We start from the raw sequence: 20,344 nt of genomic DNA, 5'->3' as shown, positions 1-20,344 counted from the left end.
TGAATTGATATGAAGTCTAAACAGGTGGGAAGTTACCTTGCCTCAGTTTGTCTCTTCCTGCTGAGACGTACCCTATCCTAACACAGGGCTGCCTCTGCTTTTATCTGGTTCTTCTCCTTAGCTCTAAAATAAAGAGTTACTATAGGAGAATTAATGCAACTGAATCGACATCTTGAAGGTTTTATTTCTGATGGTTCTGCTGAAAGGCAGTACACTAAAAGCTTGTTGTGCATTGTGTTGTGTGTTTTTCAAGTTGTTCAAGGTTAACATGAAGTCAATAATTTCATCATTCTAGAGAAAGACTTTCAGATAAAACTACTACATGTAGATCCAAACAGCCAGGTGTACAGACCCCCCACCCCCCAACAGAGCAAGAGCTACACAGAAAATGACTTCAGACAGTCTCCATATGTGGTGCTACAGACGGTAAAATTGAAAATGAAAGCACAGATGCTGTCGCAATACATCTGGGGGATCAAGATTCAACAAAGTGTCTTGGAAGTGTCAGGATGTGGCAACACGTCGGCAACGACTTTTTGCTGTGGAGAGACACCTTGTGACAGCTTCACTCGGTGCATCATCCTCATTTTTATGCTGACTGAATACATCATATTTTAGATGCCACTCAAACACAAAGACATGGCTGTTATCCAGCAGGCTGCAGCCGGGGTGTGAAGTGTTTGATAATCAGGTTGAATAGTGTGATAATCTTTATGAAGTACTTCATGATTAAAACTTTAATAAGTTTCAATCCATTTAGGCCTCTTAAAAGCAATCAAATTCAGTGAATGCTTCAGAATCCTGCGTACTTATCTTTTAATGGGTTATTCTAATGACATGTGTTAATCCAAATATCTAAATTATTATCAAGATGCTGCTATCATGTTGATGTTCGGCTCTGATACATCTGCCTTATCTGTCTGTGCAGCCACAGTGAACCTTCTAATTGGCCTTTTGCAACCTTCGGTTAACTTGACATGAGTTCAATCTCTGAGTTATAACAAGAACCAAATGAGTTCAAACAAGATTTGGGGTTTTTATTTTATCTTGAGCACACTTTTTTTTTTGTTTCTTTTAAATAATATTATATCAGTCAGGAAAATGTGAGTTTGTGGTCAGGAGTGTTTTGCCTTACTTATCAAGTAAAGCCTTTAAATGTTTTCACTAAGACATGGTACTTTGGTCTGTTTCTGGTTAATAGATTATTTTACATTTTCTGCAAAAATGTCTCAGGACTCCAGGCATGCCAGTACGGCAACTACACCCTCCTGTTCCTCAGCCTTCCCTTCCAAATGTGTGTAAGGTGTGGTTGGTATTGGTCTTGGTAACTAATTTTGGACCTGCTTAGAAAATATGAAAGTAGTATGTAAATAGGTTAAAGTTTTTTTGCTGTGCTTACTCCCCCATGTCCTGCTGTCAGATACAAAGACTAATAATTGATGTCCCAATTGTGGATACCAGCAAAAAATGGCTGTTGCTATAAGATTCCCCTTGGTATTTTGAATGAAACTTTTTCATAAGTGGCTTTGGGGGACAAAAAAAATCATAAGCAATGGACGAAGAAAGGAAGAAGAAAAAGAAAGTGAGAGAAAGAGGGAGAGGGAAGGAAGGAAAGAGGGGATATTAATTAAGTGGAGGAATAAAGAACAGAGAAAAGATACAGAGAATACAAAATAAGTTCTAGAAGTCTGCTTCCACACCTGAAAAGAAAAGACAAAAGAAAAAACATGACACACCAACCATAACAAAAGAGGAAGCATTTCAAGGACATGTAGTAAATATGTGTACATAAATCAAAAGTAGAAACTATAAAGAATACAGGTTATTATATATAATATATATGGATAAAGTTATTAATATAACATGTTTTTCATGACAGATGTCAGAAAATGCTTCACAATATGAGAGGCCCAAAAAAATACAACACATCTTAAATGCAAATAATAAAAAATCTAATCAAACTAAAAGTGTTCAAGAATAGACTTTTCAATTTTTTAAGCCACTATCTATGAGTATGGTAGTAGTCATTCAAAATGTCCCTACTTTCCTTAATGGGCCCTTGGCTGGCCCTTGCTGGGAGTTGCAGGGAAGTGGGCTGGCATTCAGCTGGTGTTTGACTGGGAAGGGCCATTTTGAATGGCTGCTACTGTATCTGTAGTGTTGCAATTCATTTCAAATTTGGGTTTAGAGGTTTAGAAAGATTGTTGTCCTTAAGTTCTGAAATGGTTTGTGTGTGGGGGGGTCTCATTTGATGACTTAAGACTATGAGAAAATATATTTATTATACAGTATTATAAGGATCATTGTGTCATAGAGATACATGAAGATCACTCTGAGACCATATTGTGAATTTCTCTATTAGCATTGCACCAACAGCATAAAGATCACATCATTATTATCACCGCACCTTTTACACCTGATGGCCCCATAGAGCTAATGAGGTTTGTTGATGTGGCTCATGAGTCGAGCAATTGGCTGTAAAGCCTCAGGGCTTCAAGATGCTTCATCTAGCCATCACTACTTTGTACCAACAAATAGACAAAATCTGTTATATATGTTGGAAAAAATGAAGCAAAGAAGATGAAAAGTATTGGGCCTCGTGTCAGCGCCAAGTCCCAACATCTAGTACCAATGAAAACTCAGTGTCATCTCTAGAGAGACTCCTGTTGGTCCGTTTGATCAAGCAAACAGGAAACTGTAAAGCTGTGAAGTTTGAGTTGAAGATGCCATCATACACCTGCTTCATTTGCTTTGTGAGAAACCCCACAAGACTCAGATGGAGATATCAACAATTACCACAGTTTGTTAGGCTATGTTCACACTGCAGGCCTTTATGCTCAATTCCAATTTCTTTTATATAATTCGGTACTTTTGCATTGTTGTTCACATTTTCAAATATATGTGACTTGTATGGGATCTCCTGTGTGAACTGGATTCACACAACTGTGTCCCGCATGTGCAGTAGGGGATGCAATGACGTCACAAGCGACTGTGCTCTGTGTTTATGGAAGTAACCATGGATGCATCTTTCCGGAACATTAACAACACAATATTTTCAAGATAGTTGAAAATAAAGACTGCTCTCTGAATTTTCATTGCCCCTGGTTGTTGTTTTATTACATCTTTTGCGCAGCAAGATGAAGAATGGTGACCTATGTTGAGTATTAATAGAGTTCAGGTCGGATGAATGTGACCTGGCAGTACATACACAGGTCAAATTTGCAAAGATAAGGAACCTATCGGATTAAGGACCACATAACCAAGGGTTCTGAGTCGCATTGGAAAAATTCGGATTTGTTTTGTACAGACTGTCATAAAAATATCTGATACAGGTTGCATATTTGCAAAAAAAAATCTGATTTGGGTCACTTCAGGCTGCTGTGTGAACGTAACTTTAGACTAAAGGGTCAACTGTTTGATCAAGTAGCCAGCAGCACAGCAGCCCACAGGGGATGTACTCGAACCATTTCTTTTTACTCTTGATACCCTCTGACTTCCAGTCCCAGACTGAGTCCTGTTATCTGTAGAAGTACTTTAGTGACCCTGCAGTTCTATATACCCTTTTTTTTTATATATACTTTTGACCAAATTAAACCAGGTGAAACAAAAACTTTTCTGGAAAGAGCATATTGATGGACATGAATGCTGTTTTAAATCTTTAATACAAAATGTTAACATTCCTTTTATTTATTTATTTTTTTACTATTTACTATTTTGATATTATTCCTGCTCTTAGGGGGTTTCTCCGTCAACTAAAGGCATGTTTTAGAGTCTCTATACTCCAGTTAATGATTAATCAATTACTAAATTGGTTGACAATTATTACAATAATCGATATATTCAGCCCTAAATACAAGGGAGAGGATTGTAGATTTCAGGGGAAACAGGAACAGGTGCAACACTGCTACCATTATGAGATATGAAGTGGAGGTAGTGGAGGAGTACAGATACCTTAGTGCCCACCTGAACAAACTGGCCTGGAGACGCAAATGTGTAGTCATCTACAACCTTTCAACCTTTTAATCCTCAGAGTTTGGGTATCATATAGCGCTACCACTTCGCCTCTCTAAGATTTCGGACAACCTACTTGCTTAAAAAATTGAGTTCAGGAAATTGAGGACAGGGTGAAGGAGTGAGGAGAGGGGTAAAAGGGTGACTAAAGGTGTATCATAATAAGACTGGAGAAAAGTAACATTCACAGGTCTGAACAGAACGTGAGGATCTCTTAATAGGGTATGGGATTTTTAGATTTTTATGTTTACTATAAGAAGTTGAGAAATAGGAAACTTTATTAACATCTTTAGGTATTGTTTGTTCATCTTTACTGAGGAGCCTATACTGTTTCAAAGTCAGACAGCAGCACAGAATTCAAATCAGTTCATCTCTCATCTGGCCTGATGTATATTTTCTGCTGCAGAAATCAAAGGATGCATACTCTGGAATAGACTACAGCACCCAGAGTTTACCTGTTTTTGCACATCAAGCTTCCCTTCCCTGCTTTTTTTCTAAGGATCCGTCCTCCACCTGTCGCGCAACTCTATCAGTAACCTGAACCGAGTGTTGGAGTATGTGTTTGGGATTCTAAAAGACTGGCGATACATTGTTTCAGGCTGCCAAGGTGAAAAGGAGAGACAAGGGCCTGAGATTAATTCGAGCCACAGTATAATGAGGCTGCTCTTTCAGTTCCCTGGTGAATAAAGACAAATGACTTTTGTTTGTGCCAGCTCCGCCATTGTGCACCGATAACTTCAATAAATCCATTTCATGCTCAAGTTTCATCTGCCACCACAGGAGGAAACTGAAAGAGAAAATGTGGAGAGAAAAAAAAAACTTTAATTGAGGGAGGCTTTTATCAAGTGATGGAACATTTTTATACTGTCATTGAGGTAAATCCCAAACGGCCGGGTGGATGGGTGGGTGGAAGCTGGCGGGACCGAGTGACAAAGCCGTCCTTTCTCTCGAAACGATTCCTTCATCTATGCGCAACACATACATCACTTCTAATCACTTCCTGTGGAATTTAGACTTCTATGCATTAGTCTGGGATTATTTCAGGTTCAGAGTATTCATGAAAGGGTCATGAGGTCAAGAGATGTCGCTGGTTGTAGCTCCATGAAGTCACTATAGAAATAGCAACTCTAAAATTACTCTAAAACTGAATCTGCATTGCATTAAAGTTAACCAAATACTGTCATTTTTCAATAAAGTCAAACTATTTATCTGTAAGGCGCCTTGAGATTACACTTGTCCTAAATTAGAGCTATATAAATATACTGAACTGAATAAAATTGCAGCTGCATGTCAGAAAACGAGTGGGACTTCTAATGGTGCTAACTACTAACCACACCCCAATACATCCATTTTCCGTCACTTATTCCTCCTGGGGTCACAAGGGATGCTGGTGCCTATTTCCAGCTGTCAAGGGGCGAGAGGCGTCTCTCTATTGCAGCACAACACAGAGGCTAACAACTATTCGCACTCACACCTAAGGAGAATTTAAAGCCAATTAACCTAAAAGTCTTGTTTTTGGACTGTGGTAGGAAGGCGTAGTACCCGGAGAGAATCCACACATGCTAAGGGAAAACATGCAATCTCAGATTTGACCCAGATTGGGAATCAAACCAGGAACCTTGTTGCTGCAAGGCAGCAGTGCTACTCACTGCCCCACTGAGCAGGCCCTATACCTCAATACAATGATTTATGATTCTAAAAGAACAAACAGCTATTTCATAAGGAATGGTTTAACCCATCCATCAATTATAGCTAGAGTAACCTCTCTGGTTATGACGCAAACGGTTGGGACAACCGTTCAGTTATACCAGGGTAGAGGGGGAGGCCAGAATCAGCATGGGTATCCTCTTTTTTTTAAGCAATGTATCTATCACCTATAGAAATATATTTACTGAGAAAAATGGTGCTGTGTTCAACACTTATTTCACCCGCTGTACATGGTGGGTGGCTCCTTCAACTCAAGCTTGGAGGACTGGGAGCTAGAGGGTTTTTCTCAGTATGTCAGCTGTCATTAAAACTGTGATTTTCTGATTTTTCTCCAGGTATCTTTTGAAACCACTTTTCCAGTGTGGGGGTTACTGTCCCCAGTGTTCAAATGAGCATGGGCAACACCATTGCCTTCACCTTCCATGCTTTCTCTAGTTCTTCCTTGAACCCTTGGTGTTTCTCCAACTCCTCATGTTCTTATTTCCTGATGTTTTCATCATTTGGGATGGCCAGATCCATCACTACGGTTCCCATCTGCTGCTTATCAAAGACGAGAATGTCCGACTGGTTGGCCACAACCATTTAGTCTGTTTGCATCTGGAAATCCCACAGGATCTTAGCTCTGTCACTCTCCACCACTTTGGGAGGTGGCTTTTGACCTGGGAGTGGGATTCACATTTTTTCAGTCTCATGAGTGGTCTTAGGTTTAGTTTACAGAGATCCTTTTTGAATGTTTTAAAGATAAATTAATAGGTAAATTCTTCTAAATAAAACTTGTGTTTGCCAGCTTACATCAGGCAGTTAATTCTTAGTGGTAATATTATTTTTTTTATTCATTTATATAAATTGTTTTATTTATTTTTAAATCATTTGTTTTTTAGAGTTATACAAGCTTAAATCTGGACACAAAAAGAATAAATTTTAAATTCTAACCTAAGACAATTTTTACATGTTACTTTAGACTTTGGATGAAATTAATAGGGAAATCATATTTAAATGTCAAATCATTCTGGCTTAAACATGTACAGTATACGGATGTACTCTTTATCAGACAATATTATCCCAAAATTTAGAAAATTTAAATTTTTAAAGATAATTCTGTCTTAAAATCTGTGTTGTTTTTTTTTGTTTTTTTTTCACTATCTTTTGCATGCAATTTAGTTATACATCAGCCTAAATTTGGGCCGACTATATATCAACGGTCACTGCGATGGACTGGCGACCTGTCCAGGGTGTACCCCGCCTCTCGCCCATTGACTGCTGGAGATATGCACCAGCACCCCTCGCGACCCCACTTGGGAAAATCGTGTAAAGAAAATGTTTGGATGGATGGATATCAACGGTCATCTGGCCCATCTGTCAAATTTTTTCGGTCATAGCAACTTGATTCATGTGTCGCAGCTAATATACGCAACGGTTGAAATAAGAATCATTTCCTTTCCCATTGAGTTTGGTCCCAGTGTTCACGGGGATGGACGTCTGTGTCTTCAGCAGTCGTAGAGCTAACAGAACTGGCAGCGTTGGGAGGCAAGGGCTCAAACATGTACGGCTGTACGCCTTCTACACCAAACCAAGCTTCTGCCGCCCTGGTGTCTTCTCCCACAACATCTTCGTCCTCGCTTTCCTCCTCTAAATAAAAAAAGTATGACGGAGGAGACTCATCCATGACCTCCGACACAAAACTCTCCTCCTCTTGCATGTTTCCTCTGTCCATAGAGTCGTTTCTAAGTCACCAATTTAGTGCTACTCGGTCCAAATAGAATTTCCCATTGGGAACCTACTAGCACTATGTTGCTAACTGTTTATAAGGACACTTTCGAGACACTGGCCACAACCAAACGAACGTTACGCCACAACAACCCCACCCTCTTGATAAACGACCAATAACATTCACTTTATTCACTTGTGTAAAGCTTCTTAAAGCTTCTTTGTCTGGATTCTTCTTTTTGACCAACTGTAAGCTCCTGTAGAGTGCAAACCAGTGTTAATTTCGTTAGCTTTTTTTTTTTAATTAAGTCTTAGTCTAAATGATGAAAATCTATTTTAGCCTTGGTCAAATTTTATCCATTTTATTCAACACTGTAAATAATAGAACTCCTCCATACACTGCTTCTCTTTTTAACATATATATTACACTGTACAGAATAAAACTTCTCCACAAACTGCTTCTCTTTTTCTTTATTTATATAACACTGTGCAGAATATAACTTCTCCATACACACAGACTGATTATCTTTTTAACATATATCACACTGTACACACTGAACCTTTTGTCGGCTTTTTCATCATATCCACAAAGTCTTCATCCTCAATGGTCCTTGCAGGCAGGCCAGAACACGCTATCCAGCTGAGCGTCAGGTTTGTACGGTGGGGGTGCTCCCTACATCTCTGCAAAAGGTTTCCCTTCCTTCCCCAACGTCCGATTTGGCTGTGGTGTCAGTCTTTATCATGCATGTTGTTTTGTTGTCCTTTGTGTTGTAAACGAAATGGCTCCATACTTCCAGCTGTTGTTTTGACCCAGCTCCTCCAACAAACCGTACAACGCTATCCAAGCCCGACACCATGACTTTGAAGTTGAGCTACTACCTACTACCAGTGACCAGTATAAGCCCTCTGCTACAACAGACTGAGCTTTGCGAGGCACTGTGAGACAGGTGCCATGTAGGGACAACAAAGGGCAACAAAGCGTGATCTTCTATGAGTTCAAGAAACACTTATATTAACAATACAAATCAATTATACAGTAAACTATTTAATTTTTATGTCCATTCGGCCATGGCTTGTAAATTTAGTCTGGTCTTAGTCTCGTTGTCGAAAATAATTTTTTATTCTCGTCATATTTTTTATTTTCTGGAAACAATTTTTGTGCGTCATCGTCTCTTCATCGTCACAGGAAAAATGGGCATTGACAAAATATTTTCGTCATTGTCCTGGTTGACGAAATTAACACTGGGTCCAACAGAACCTGACTAGTGGCCACAGCTCTTCATGCATCTGGTTTTGCCTTTTCTGTATGCCTGGTGTAGTTTAAGAGAGGAAGGCATGCAATTATGTTTTACTTTAATAAAAGTAGTGGATGAAAAAATTATCCTACAGCTCAGCACTTGTTCACTTACAAACCAAATTTCATTTATCTCTTGTGCTTCCCTCAAGTTTATTTCGGCAGGATTGGTTTTCTTACACTCTCCACCCAACACATGAAAACACTGCCTGATCGCTACACAGCAAACCAATCCTATTGGCTGTTTAATGTACGCAATGGAAAATATTGAGCTGCCTCCATGACCTAAGTAACATGACATATCTGATCAAGGGTATTATTTTCATCCATCAGTCATTTTGGAAAATAGCAAAAATGTTTAAATACCCTGCACTGTTGGCAGTAATGTTTCTCTGCATATTAGACATAAGGCCATGTCAAGGAAAGTGTCCAAACTAGTCGGAGCATTGGCTTGGAAAAAAAAAGTCAAATGAAAAAAGACCATAACCTGTTAACTGATGAGAACAACATCACCAAAAAACATTTTGAAGGCTTGTAATAGCATACATTTAATCAGCTGCTGTTCTTTAGCCCTTAGGGTAGTCTAACCTACCATGTAAAACCATGTTAAGGGCAGGCAGTAGCCTTATTGTGTGAGAATGAGGCTGTGAATTTGGAGACATCACATACATCACAATTTTAATGTTCAAGATGAATTGGTTGACTGAAAGCAGAAGATATATATATATATATATATATATATATAGATATATAATGAAAATAGATTACTAATAAGTCAGGTGGTCCAAAACCCTCAACTTAATGCAAAGACTCGCAGCACCCATCTAATGTTGATGGACTCCTTAACTCTATGAGGAACACTACAGACAAAAAGGCACAAAATGTGAGCTCCAGTTTGCTCATGTGTATAAGACAGGTGATTTAAAATTTTAAATCATGTTCTGTGCATGTTGGTTTATGAATCACCATTTTTCTGGAGGAGGAAGAATATACTGGAAAGAACACCATGGAGATAGTATAAGTTTGACTCAATGATGCTGTGGGGCTGCCTTATCTAACCCCAATGGAGCAGAATAGATTCAGGAAATCCTGGGAGAATTTTTTTTTCTTTTTAAAGAATCTAAAGCTTGGGAGTCATTGCTTCAAAAACAGACTAGTCTAAGGTTTTAGAAGGTGTCCTCAGAGATACTAGAGCTGACATCATACAGGTGTAGCCATTCCAAAGTTCTCCACTTTCCTTGATGGGTCCTTGGCTGGTCCTTGGTTGGTCTTTGGCTGGTCCTTGGCTGGCTCTTGGTTGGTCCTTGGCTGGCCCTTGGTTGGCTCTTGGTCGGTCCTTGGCTGGCCCTTGGTTGGTCCTTGCTTGGTTCTTGGCTGATCCTTGGCTAGTCCTTGGTTGGTCCTTGCTTGGTTCTTGGTTGGCTCTTGGCTGCTCCCCTTCAATTCCTTTTTAAACATCAATCTTCGTACTAAAATATTCTTTGTCATGATTTGTAGACATTAAGATCTAAAGAAAAGCATCATCCCCCGGTCAGACCCTGTAATTCAGTGAAAGGGTGGAGTCAAAGTAAAAAATATATGCACTCCTAGAAGAAGGAGAGTGGCTGGTAGTTGGAGGGGATTTTGCTGGGAATAAAGGGGAAGCTGGCTGCCATTCGGCTGGCGTTTAACGAGGATGGACCATTTTAATGGCTGCTTCTGTAGTTGCGCCTGCTCGTTTTTTTTACAAAAAGTTTTGACCTTGAAGCCATAAGAGATCATGTGTCCTGCAGGTGGTTTCTGCCTTTAAATCACTGAGGTACTGTAGGACATAGCAGCGAGATGGTGCTGATTACTACCCATTCTTATCTTGAAGAGACTGAATACTTTGGTGGTAATCAACTGTTTTATTACTAACAACCAGTCGGTGTATAGTAACAACTAAAGCCTAAAACCCTGAGGGCTTTAAATCATTTGGATTGCAGCATGAGGCTGACAGATAAAGAGCATTAGTAGCAACAATTAAAGCCTACATGAAAACACTATTGAGGAAAGAAACAGAAGCAAGGCAGGGGTGCGGTGGCCAGAGCACAAACATAAGACCAAATTTCCAAACAGAAAACAGAGAATGAACAAAGAAACCCGGCAGTGCATCTATATTCAGACTAATATAGCAGCTAATGAGCTGTAGGAACAGAGAAATGCAGCCAAAGCAAACAGAGACACAACATTGTTAAGGTGAAAACAAGAAAACAGAAAATTAAAAAAGGAAGCATTGCACAGACCACATAGCTCAATTCTATAATTACTTAATGCTTTATTCAATATTCTCCTTTAAATACTCTGTTACTTTTAACTGCCATAAATAAAATCAGTAGAAGTTTAATTTTGATGCTATTAAGAAGTTTTTTCTCCATTCAGAAAAGTCCTTTTTTAGATACTATTAGATAAAATAATGATTCTGCTGTGATGATCTCTGCAGGTTTGTAGATGGGATGACATCTGTCAAAGACGTTAACAGTGGGACCGTTGTCAATGAGTGTTGCCCCTTCTTTTAAATACAAAACTAATATAATGTGAGGCTTTTGTTCCGACTTTGCCACCTTTTCACGAATGAAAATACAAGCCGAAAAACTATCAAACACCTCAATTATCTCAGACTATTTTTAGGTTGATTTCTCATTGACGTGAGTGACGCATGAAGATCATCTATTCTCTTAAAGCTATCTGAATCTTAGACTCCACTGCATGGTTATTGGTCTATCATTAGAGGATGCTGCCTTTCTAGGCTCCCCTTGTACTGGTTTTGTTCCACTCGGTCCTTCAGGAAACAGTCCTCACCTCGCTGAAAGTCATCCTTTCAACACAGAAAAGAGACCACACCAAAGGATGGAGCTGATGTACAAAAATACATTTATTTGAAACAATTTCAAAATGACAGTTTCCTTACCGTAGAAATATTAAAATAAGGATGGAACAGAACATTACTGATGATGCATGCATCGTAGCTTTTTTTTTTTTTTGTGCACTGAAGAACATTACAATGCTCCTGCCTTCTGAAAAGAAAAATCACAAATGCAACAGATAGCTTTATATAATATTTGCCTCTTCTGGGGAATCAGTTGTTCACAGAATTAAAGTGGGATGTTAGACAGGAGAAATTCCTAGTGATCAGTTATGAGATTATTTTACTGGTGACATTCCTAATATACGGCTGTGTAAAGCTCCAGAACCTTATGTTAGATTTATTTCCATATCCTCACTTCTATTGGGAAAACATTAACATTCTGATTGAAAGCAAATATTCGCCAAAAAGTGATCAGATTTGGAAAATTAGGCTGGTAAAAATGGTGATGCTGGAATTGCCTTTGTGTACAAACTTTAAGGTTTTTGAAGACTTTAACTCCATGTTGAATTACTTAACTATTTCTTTTAGTTCTCTAAAAACTGTTCAGAAGTTCTTATAAGGCCTTACTTCTTGATATGCTGATCTTTCTTGAAATAATCATGTCCTATTATACCATTAGACTGCCTGGGAACCGGCAAACTAGTCCACCATCAAAGGTTTGAAATCTCTTCTCAAGCAGGCCTCAGACCGGCTCGACCAAAGGCCAATCAGATGGCATCATTGCAAAATTAAGGAAAAGCACAACTCTCAATAAGTTCAGAAAATATTTTATGGTATTGATTTTTAAATGTATTAATTTTCTTGTCCCTGAAATGGTGAAATGTATAGTTCAGAAGTGTCACAATCCTGGTTAAACTGTAGGGAGGCAGTAAACAGAAACTTTGGATCAGTTCGATGCCGAACATAATTTGGACAGAGCATGTCTGGAAAACCATACATGCTGAACTAAAACCTCTTTCTTTAAACAAATGGGAACATTATATTTTATACTTTATGTGTTGATGTGTTTTTCATGTACGAGGGACCGGTTCTGCGAATTAGCAGTTAGCTAAATGACCTATAAACATGTTATTATAACAAGGCTTCTTATTCTGTACCTATCAAATAATTTAAATAAATAACACAGTTTTGTTTTGAGTGTTGAGTAAACCACCTCTTGCAACCCATGAACAGGTATAACAGCCCAGCACATATATACAATAAATATTCCACATGTCTGTTTTACCTGAGAAAGTTTTCTATTAAACTAAAGCCAATCTGGTTGGTCTACCAATAAACTGCTCACTTACTGGTATGTTTATTTTATTGTCTATTTTATAAAATTTCAAAGCATGTTGTGCACTAAACCGTGGTGTGAATATACAGTATTCAAACTACATTATGGAGACATTTAACAAACAGTTATTAATTAAAAGGCCTATTAAAATGCACTAAGATTGAACAATAACGTTAGCCTAGCCGCAGTTATTGTTAACAGTTATTGTTGTTCTCTCTGCTGCCCTCTAGGAAGAGGCTTCGCTGCATCTGCCACAGGACCAGCAGGTTCTGCAACAGCTTTTTCCTCGCTACCATCAGACTTTTGAACCCCCAACTGGACTTTGCAGCACACTTGCATCATTATTTTGCACCACCAAGGTGCCTGAAACTTTTAAAATCCTTTAAATAGAAAACAATTCAAATGTTCTCCTGCATTTGCATCATGTTTAGTTTTGCACTGCCCTGAACTTATTCATATTAATACCCTTTTGCACCATTATTTAAACTTTTTTCTTCTATCTCCTACATTGTTTACATTCTGATCACTTCTGCACTTATATTGCTAATGATTATCTTAGTCCAACTGCCATACCATTACAACTATTGTGAGCTCTATGCAGCAAATTTTCATTTGAAAATCAAGTTTGTCTAAGTTAAATGAAGCAGAGCCATCTAGCATTGCTGCTAGCACATCATTAAAGCATCCCTCTGAGAGTCTCAATTTCAACCAATAAAACCAGCTAAATTAACCCATAAGGGTTTGCCAAGATGGCTCTTAAGGACCCAGCATAGGAAGCATGTTTAGTACTCTATGACAATATTAGCAATGTTACTTAATTCAAACTCTGTTCAAAAGTGAAGTGTTACTAATGAATTCAGCATTAGATTGTTGTTTTATAGTTGTAGCTTTTTTCTGGTATGTTTTCTCAGATTTGGGAAACCAGCCCAAGGATCATCGGGGACCTCATTTCTACAATATATACTCAAATTAACTAAATACACACATACTGTAGGTTCTGCACCAAAGAGAGAGTCAATATGTGCATTTGAACTTCAGATGCAAAAATATTTCAGAAGCAAAACCAAACAATAAATAAGGTTAGTATATTACACTGTCTAAAATTAAATATCAAAAGTGTTATGCTGTAACTGATCAGAATTACAACTTCCATGTTAGTGATCGGGTTATGGCTGTGTTTTGACACAGCCTCTGATATCACTTCCTGACTTGCTCTCTCCCGGCACCTTTAAATCTACCAGAACCCACCAAACTGCTGTGACTGTCATCACTCCTGTGAGCAGCAGCAACACCCCCCACTTAGCTGAGTGTATCTCTTAAACGCTTCCTAAGTTATCCAAAATGTTCAGGATTCTATGATATCATCTGTGCTGAATTGGACTGGCTCTTAGCTTTCCGGGTGGCAGAGGCAGATATAGGATCCAGACCCGCTGGAGTGAAGGTACCCAAGAACAATCGCCAACATGGAACCCGACTTAAGTCCATTCTTTCCCCCCTTTAGGACAGCAGCAAATTACTGTAAGAATCTCCTACTATTATCCTGACCAAGTAGAACTAGTAGTTAGATGTGCACATTTGTTTATCATAAAGGGATCCTGAACTATTTTGCTGAGGTTCATTTACAGTTTGTGTCTTCAAGTTACAGCCGTCATAAAGTTGTGCTTTTTCCATCTTTGGAGGATGTTTCTCTCTTATTCCATCTTGTTGGTCCAAGTGTCCATACTTTCAGTCTGACTTCCCTTTGTTATACAAGCTGCCACTCAAATACGTCTACTGATCGGCCATCTTGTGGAAGGCAGCTTGGTTTCTTGCCCAAAGATAGTTTTATGATCCGGTTTCAGCACGGCCAGATGTCACATGGTTCCTGGACTGTGGTCACCACCCCAGCCTAGCTGCTAACGTATAAAAAAGGAGCCATTTTGTGGCCTATTACTAGCTGTGGATTAGCTGTGTTAGACACTAAGCTATCAGTTGCCTGACAACAGAAGCGTTGCATCCCCATACCACCACTCATTTTCAAAGACATTTCAATCGTCTTACATAAATGGTAATTATTCATTACTGGATAAAGTGAAATTTGATTGATTTGAATTTGATCAAAGACAAATTTTACACATCTATTTGCTATAGATCATCCATATGGACATTCCCTCAGTGCATCACAGAAGCTGATCTAATTAACTGAAGAATGTCAACAATTCAACCTCAAGAACTCATTTGAACTTATTTAGTTTATTGATGGCAATAACATCTTTCAATGATTGGTAATTGAACACTCATTATGAAATTTTCGGTCTACTTTTATTTATGTATTTATAAGAAACATTTACTTGTTCTGGCTTTTATTTTAAACCATTTAAGATCTTTTGAGACTCAGGTGTGAAATTTGCTGCAGATACATTTACCTATTTAAGTGACATCTGTTCTTTCTGCACACAGCATAAATTCCTTGAACTACTGGAATCCTCACTGTTCTTTTCAATGGTGTATCCTTACTTATTCCACTAATCCTGGTTGTAAATGGTTAACCATTCATAAGTATAAATTCTATTTAAAATAAACTAATAACCGATCTGGTTAGTGACGCTTGACTGCTTATTTAAAACACAAAAGCGATTCAGATCAGAAATGCATTAACTTCATTTCTATATCTATTTTAATTAATCAACAATTTTTTTCCAATAACCTCAATTAGCTTGATTAAAGAAAGAAAAAGAAGAGTTATATTTTTCTCTTTAATACGGGATTCCATTTTCTACACTAACCGTACTTCGTTTTTTCCTAAACCTCCTTGTTGTGTGTTTTCCTCCCAATCTCATTTTGATTACATCAGTCAGATCAGATCAACGCTGCAATCAGAACAAAAATCCACCCAAACAAACGACTCTCAGCCTTAACAATCGGCGAATACAACAAAGCTGGAAATACTCTTTGTTCTGTGTGCTCTGTATGCAGCAGCAGATACCAGTATGGCCGTTTGGTTGCAGATGAGAGCGCTCTGTTTGAGTTAATGCATATGTGATGTGACAGCCTATATCTCGGTGCCGGGTACTCTCATCAGATGTTTACATGAGCTTGTCGGGAAACTGTGCTTGCTGTATCTTTGGCTTAGCTGTCCAGCTTTGTCTCACATTGCGTTCTTGATGCTTGGCGAGGGAAATCACTGCGGAGAATTACAGACTGAAAGGAAAATGTTGCTTCATCTAAAGTTTTATTAACAATGCTGTGTCTCATTAATGCACCAACTGCTCTGCTCTATATGTGCAATAAATGTACCTACATAAATGTGTTTGAAATGGTAGATTTTGTTCATTTTAAGTGCTCTACCGTCAGTTTGCAAAATAAAAGGAACCAGTGGCCATTACATGTTTTGTATTATTTTTGATCAGGACCTCTCATTTAAATCCCATATAAAAGTTTGTTTCTAGAATTTCCTTCTTTCATCTGCGGAATATTGCAAAAATTAGAAATATCCTGTCCAGGGGTGATGCTGAGAAACAAGTCCATGCATTTGTTACTTCAAGGCTGGACTATTGTAATTCTTTATTATCAGGAAGTCCACAAGCTGTAGTTAAAGCCTTCAGCTGATCAAAAATGCTGCAGCCAGAGTTCTGATGAAAATTAAAAAGAGAGATCATATCTCTCCTATCCTGGCTTCACTTCATTGGCTTCCTGTTAAATCCAGAATAGAATTTAAAATCCTCCTTCTCACATATAAAGCCTTAAATGGCCAAGCTCCATCTGATATCAGAGATCCGATTGTTCCTTATGTTCCTAACAGAGCACTTCGCTCTCGGTTTACTAGTGGTTCCTAGAATTTCTAAAAGTAGAATGGGAGTCTGTCAGATCAGGCTCCTCTCCTGTGGAACCAACTACCAGTTTTAGTCCATGAGACACCCTGTCTACTTTTAGGCTTAAAACTTTATGATAAAGCTTATATAGTTAGAGTGGCTCAGGTTATCCTGAGCATATCTATAAATATGCTGCTGTAGGATTAGACTGCTGCAGGACATAGGGACAGGTTTTCATAAATCTGCTTCATTCTTTCTCTATTCTATCGTTCTGCTGAATTTGTTAGTTCAATCTCTTTTTCTTATAGTAGCTTTTACTGGTCTGTTCCTGTTTGGCTGTGACTCCATCCTGTAGATAAATATCAGCTGTGCTGCTGCCATCAACACCTTTGTTTATAAATGTTCGAGATCAGCCTGTTTTTCAGTGTAGTCCTGTTTCTCTGACTGTGACTGGCTGGATGTGCTCTCTTCATCCTCTGGCATGGGAGCTGGCTCGGAGCTCGTCTGCCTGGCTGTGTGTTTCCTGAATACAATTTATGACTCCTTTAAATATTCTCTATTTAAAAATTTAAATAATTGGAAGCTTCTCGCAATTTTTCTCTAAGGATGCTTTATATTTAATGTTTTTCCTTTTAACGTTGCTTATTCCTATTTTTTTTTTTATTTCAATCTTGTCTGCGTGTTATGTGATTTTTCTGAACCAGGCATCTTAACAATTTAATTAGTTTCTTAATGAAAATAAAGGTCTAAAATCTGGGCATGTCTTTAGGTGTTGTTTCGATGAGTGATTTATTAAACCATATTTTGCAAAAGTTACTTGAAATAGTAATTTTCTGTCTGACTTTATGGGTCTTTTGAGGATGAATTTTGTCTCCTTGTTTTGCAACCTTAATCTGTTTGATTTTAGCCAAGGTTTGGTTGCCAGAAAGATCTGACTCTAGAATCCTCCCCCACTCAGGGAGCTCCATGGTTAATTTATTTACTGCAATGTGCTCAGATTAAGTATGTTGCAACAGATCCAGCCCAGATCATTACCCCTTTTTACCATGCTTGACTGTTGGTAGGAGGTGGCTTTGTTATTTTTTCTCAAAACATGGTGTGGTGCATCATGACAGGTTATATCTAGGTTGCTCTCATCTATCCTAATACTTCTGTATTCTGTAGGAAGGAATTTCTTCTTTAACTTTTCAACACGAACCAGACTTCTTCAGTGTTTTTCTTAACATCATGACTCCATCATACTTAAGGAGCTACTTGAATCCTGCAGAGTTTGAGATGAAGCTATTGGATTTTTTTGGGCCATTTCTCTGAACTTTGGGTGAAACTGCTGGGATGTCCATTCCTGGGAGGATTGGAAGCTGTCTGGTTTCTAATTAGGATTCTAATGAATTTATCTGTATTACATAAAGCATGGTTAGTGTTGGTATGGTTTAATAGATAGACTTTAATCTTTTCTTTAAACCGGTTTATGGTCAGTATTTTGAAAGCTTCATCACTGCTGTGCTTTTTAATTTTTTTAGTTCAACAGTTTTTATAATTTCCATTTAAATTTAAAGTGGTGAAGCAAAAACAAGACTTTTAGTGTTTGGTTTCTTCCTCTTTTACAGCCTTTATCAATTCAGATGTTATTGTTCTCCATGGTAGAAATGTCTGTTATAAGTTTATCCAACTATCACTTTCTGGGTTAGAAGTTAAACATTTTGGGAAAAACAAAATGACCTAACAAAATCTAAACAATATATATCAAATATGTCACCATTTCTCCCAAATTTGTCTTAAAATACTGTGAACTGTACAACTGGTCACCACAATATGATATTTTATGCTTTTTTCTCAGATTAAATCAGGACCACGAGAGGCAAAATGTAAAGCGATGTTGCCAGTGGCTAAAGGTGTTTGGTTGAAAGACACTTATCTAGTTAAAATGTCTGGTTATCTGGAGTATATTTCTACTGAAAATATAAATATAATATACATAGTCCTCCACATGTCGATCTGTCTTGCTTTGTTTGCAGAGTAAATCTGTTAATGGCGGCTGAACATCAACAAGCCAACCCGTTTCAACATGGTACATTTTACCCAACAGCAACTGAAGAGAATGAAAGCAGAAACAGAAGCGGGCTGGAACCAACTGGTCTTGCTGGACGAATGTCTAGAAAAGAACTATTTACAACATTTGCTTATCTACAACACGGAAACGGTGTCCTCGGTAGGAACATGCACGAGTCGAGGACGTCAGCAAATCAAAATGCTTCTTTTTGAAGTAAAGTCTTACACACCTTCAAAAACAAACCGTCGTCAGAACTTCCGTCGCCGCCACGAGGCTACCAGCGTGTAGAAAGAGAGAATATTTACATGGACAGAACTAAAGATAATACTATACATTTCAGTAATATTCCCTGTTCGATTGAAGACTTGGACATTAGAGTCTACATTTAGGCAGAAATGATTTTCAAAGCAAACTTTTGAGAAAACGTACAGAACTCATCCACGAAAGATATTTCCCTCAGCAAATGAATGCAGCGTATAACATCCACAAAACCCAAAAGTCTCGTTGGTAGTTACAGAGATGCCGTCGCTGCGTTGGATGCTGCCGAACGACACATCCAACGCAAGGCTGTATAAATGAGGCTTTTTAGAAAAACTATTAACATCAGTCGTGTTTATAATTACAAAACAGAAAGAGAGAAGAACGGCGGACTGCGATACCCCGCTCTTTACACAACCTTCAGCTTTTACACGCTGGTACAGTTTGGAATCTCCCTTGTGCTCTCGCAGGCATTTACGACTCCTCCTGGGAAGAACAACATAGACAAAATAAATCAGAAGAGATATTAGTTCAATGACTTAGATTTTTCCAGAACAAAAGGCTTTTAACGAAATGAAATCATAAGGCTTTGTGGTTGTTAAAGCTTAAGAAACACAGAGAAAATGTAGCGCACAAAATCAGGATCTAAATAAGTAATTTTTTCTTGTATTGAGAAGGTAAGTGAGACCCTTGACAAAGACAATTTACATTAAAAATAAGAAAAAAATTGCATTGTCTTATTTCAAGGGCATAATATCTAACTATCTTATTCTAAGAGCAACAATCATTCCATTGGCAAATCATCTTATTTACCTATTTAGAGTAAAGGTATATGAACATAGTTAAAGAAATGTTTACTTATTTCAAGTTCTTTTTTAGCAGTAAAAAGTATATCCAATTATAATGAATTCTTCAATTTTTTATAAGGGAAGGTTCAAAGTCCCTTTATTACTTTTAGAAAACAGTCCATGTAAAGCAGCATTAAATATGTGTTATTAGCTTATCAGACAATAGAAATATGTTATTAAGCCAATCAGATATGCTCATTTGGTCATGTGACATACCGGTGCTTTGGCAGAGAAGGATTCCTTTATGGAAACAGCCTAGCATGTAATAAAGCACTGAACTTCCTTGGCGGTCCCCATCGGTGTAAGCATGATGGGTGAAACGTTTGACCTGTGACCCCCAGTGCTCTACAAGCTAAAGGCCTGAACACACCGGTTGCATACGATTTTTTTTGCGTACCTGACTTTACTTTATCCGTTTTCTGTTCTCTTCAAGTTTTAGACCCTATCAATTAGGGATGGAACGGTTTATGAAAACCATTCGAACCGTTCGGTTCGACTGTCTCGGTTCGGTTCGC

The 20,344-nt window shown here is 38.2% G+C and overlaps 1 protein-coding gene across 1 annotated transcript in view; it reads right to left on the bottom strand.

Moving 5' to 3' along the window:
• Positions 1-17,432: 17,432 nt before the first annotated feature.
• The window catches only part of LOC107086972 (VPS10 domain-containing receptor SorCS3-like), a 384,596-nt gene continuing 381,684 nt past the window's right edge, over positions 17,433-20,344 (bottom strand). The window contains exon 28 of the mRNA XM_015378290.1: positions 17,433-19,467. Coding sequence (XP_015233776.1) covers positions 19,409-19,467 — 59 coding nt within the window. The 3' untranslated portion in view covers positions 17,433-19,408. The remainder of the gene's footprint in view (positions 19,468-20,344) is intronic.

The sequence above is a fragment of the Cyprinodon variegatus genome, unplaced genomic scaffold (genome assembly GCF_000732505.1).
Source record: "Cyprinodon variegatus isolate N-32 unplaced genomic scaffold, C_variegatus-1.0 Scaffold169, whole genome shotgun sequence".
Taxonomy (NCBI): Eukaryota; Metazoa; Chordata; class Actinopteri; order Cyprinodontiformes; family Cyprinodontidae; genus Cyprinodon; species Cyprinodon variegatus.
The sequence above is the reverse complement of the archived record's forward strand: the minus strand, read 5'-3'. Positions and strand labels throughout refer to the sequence as shown.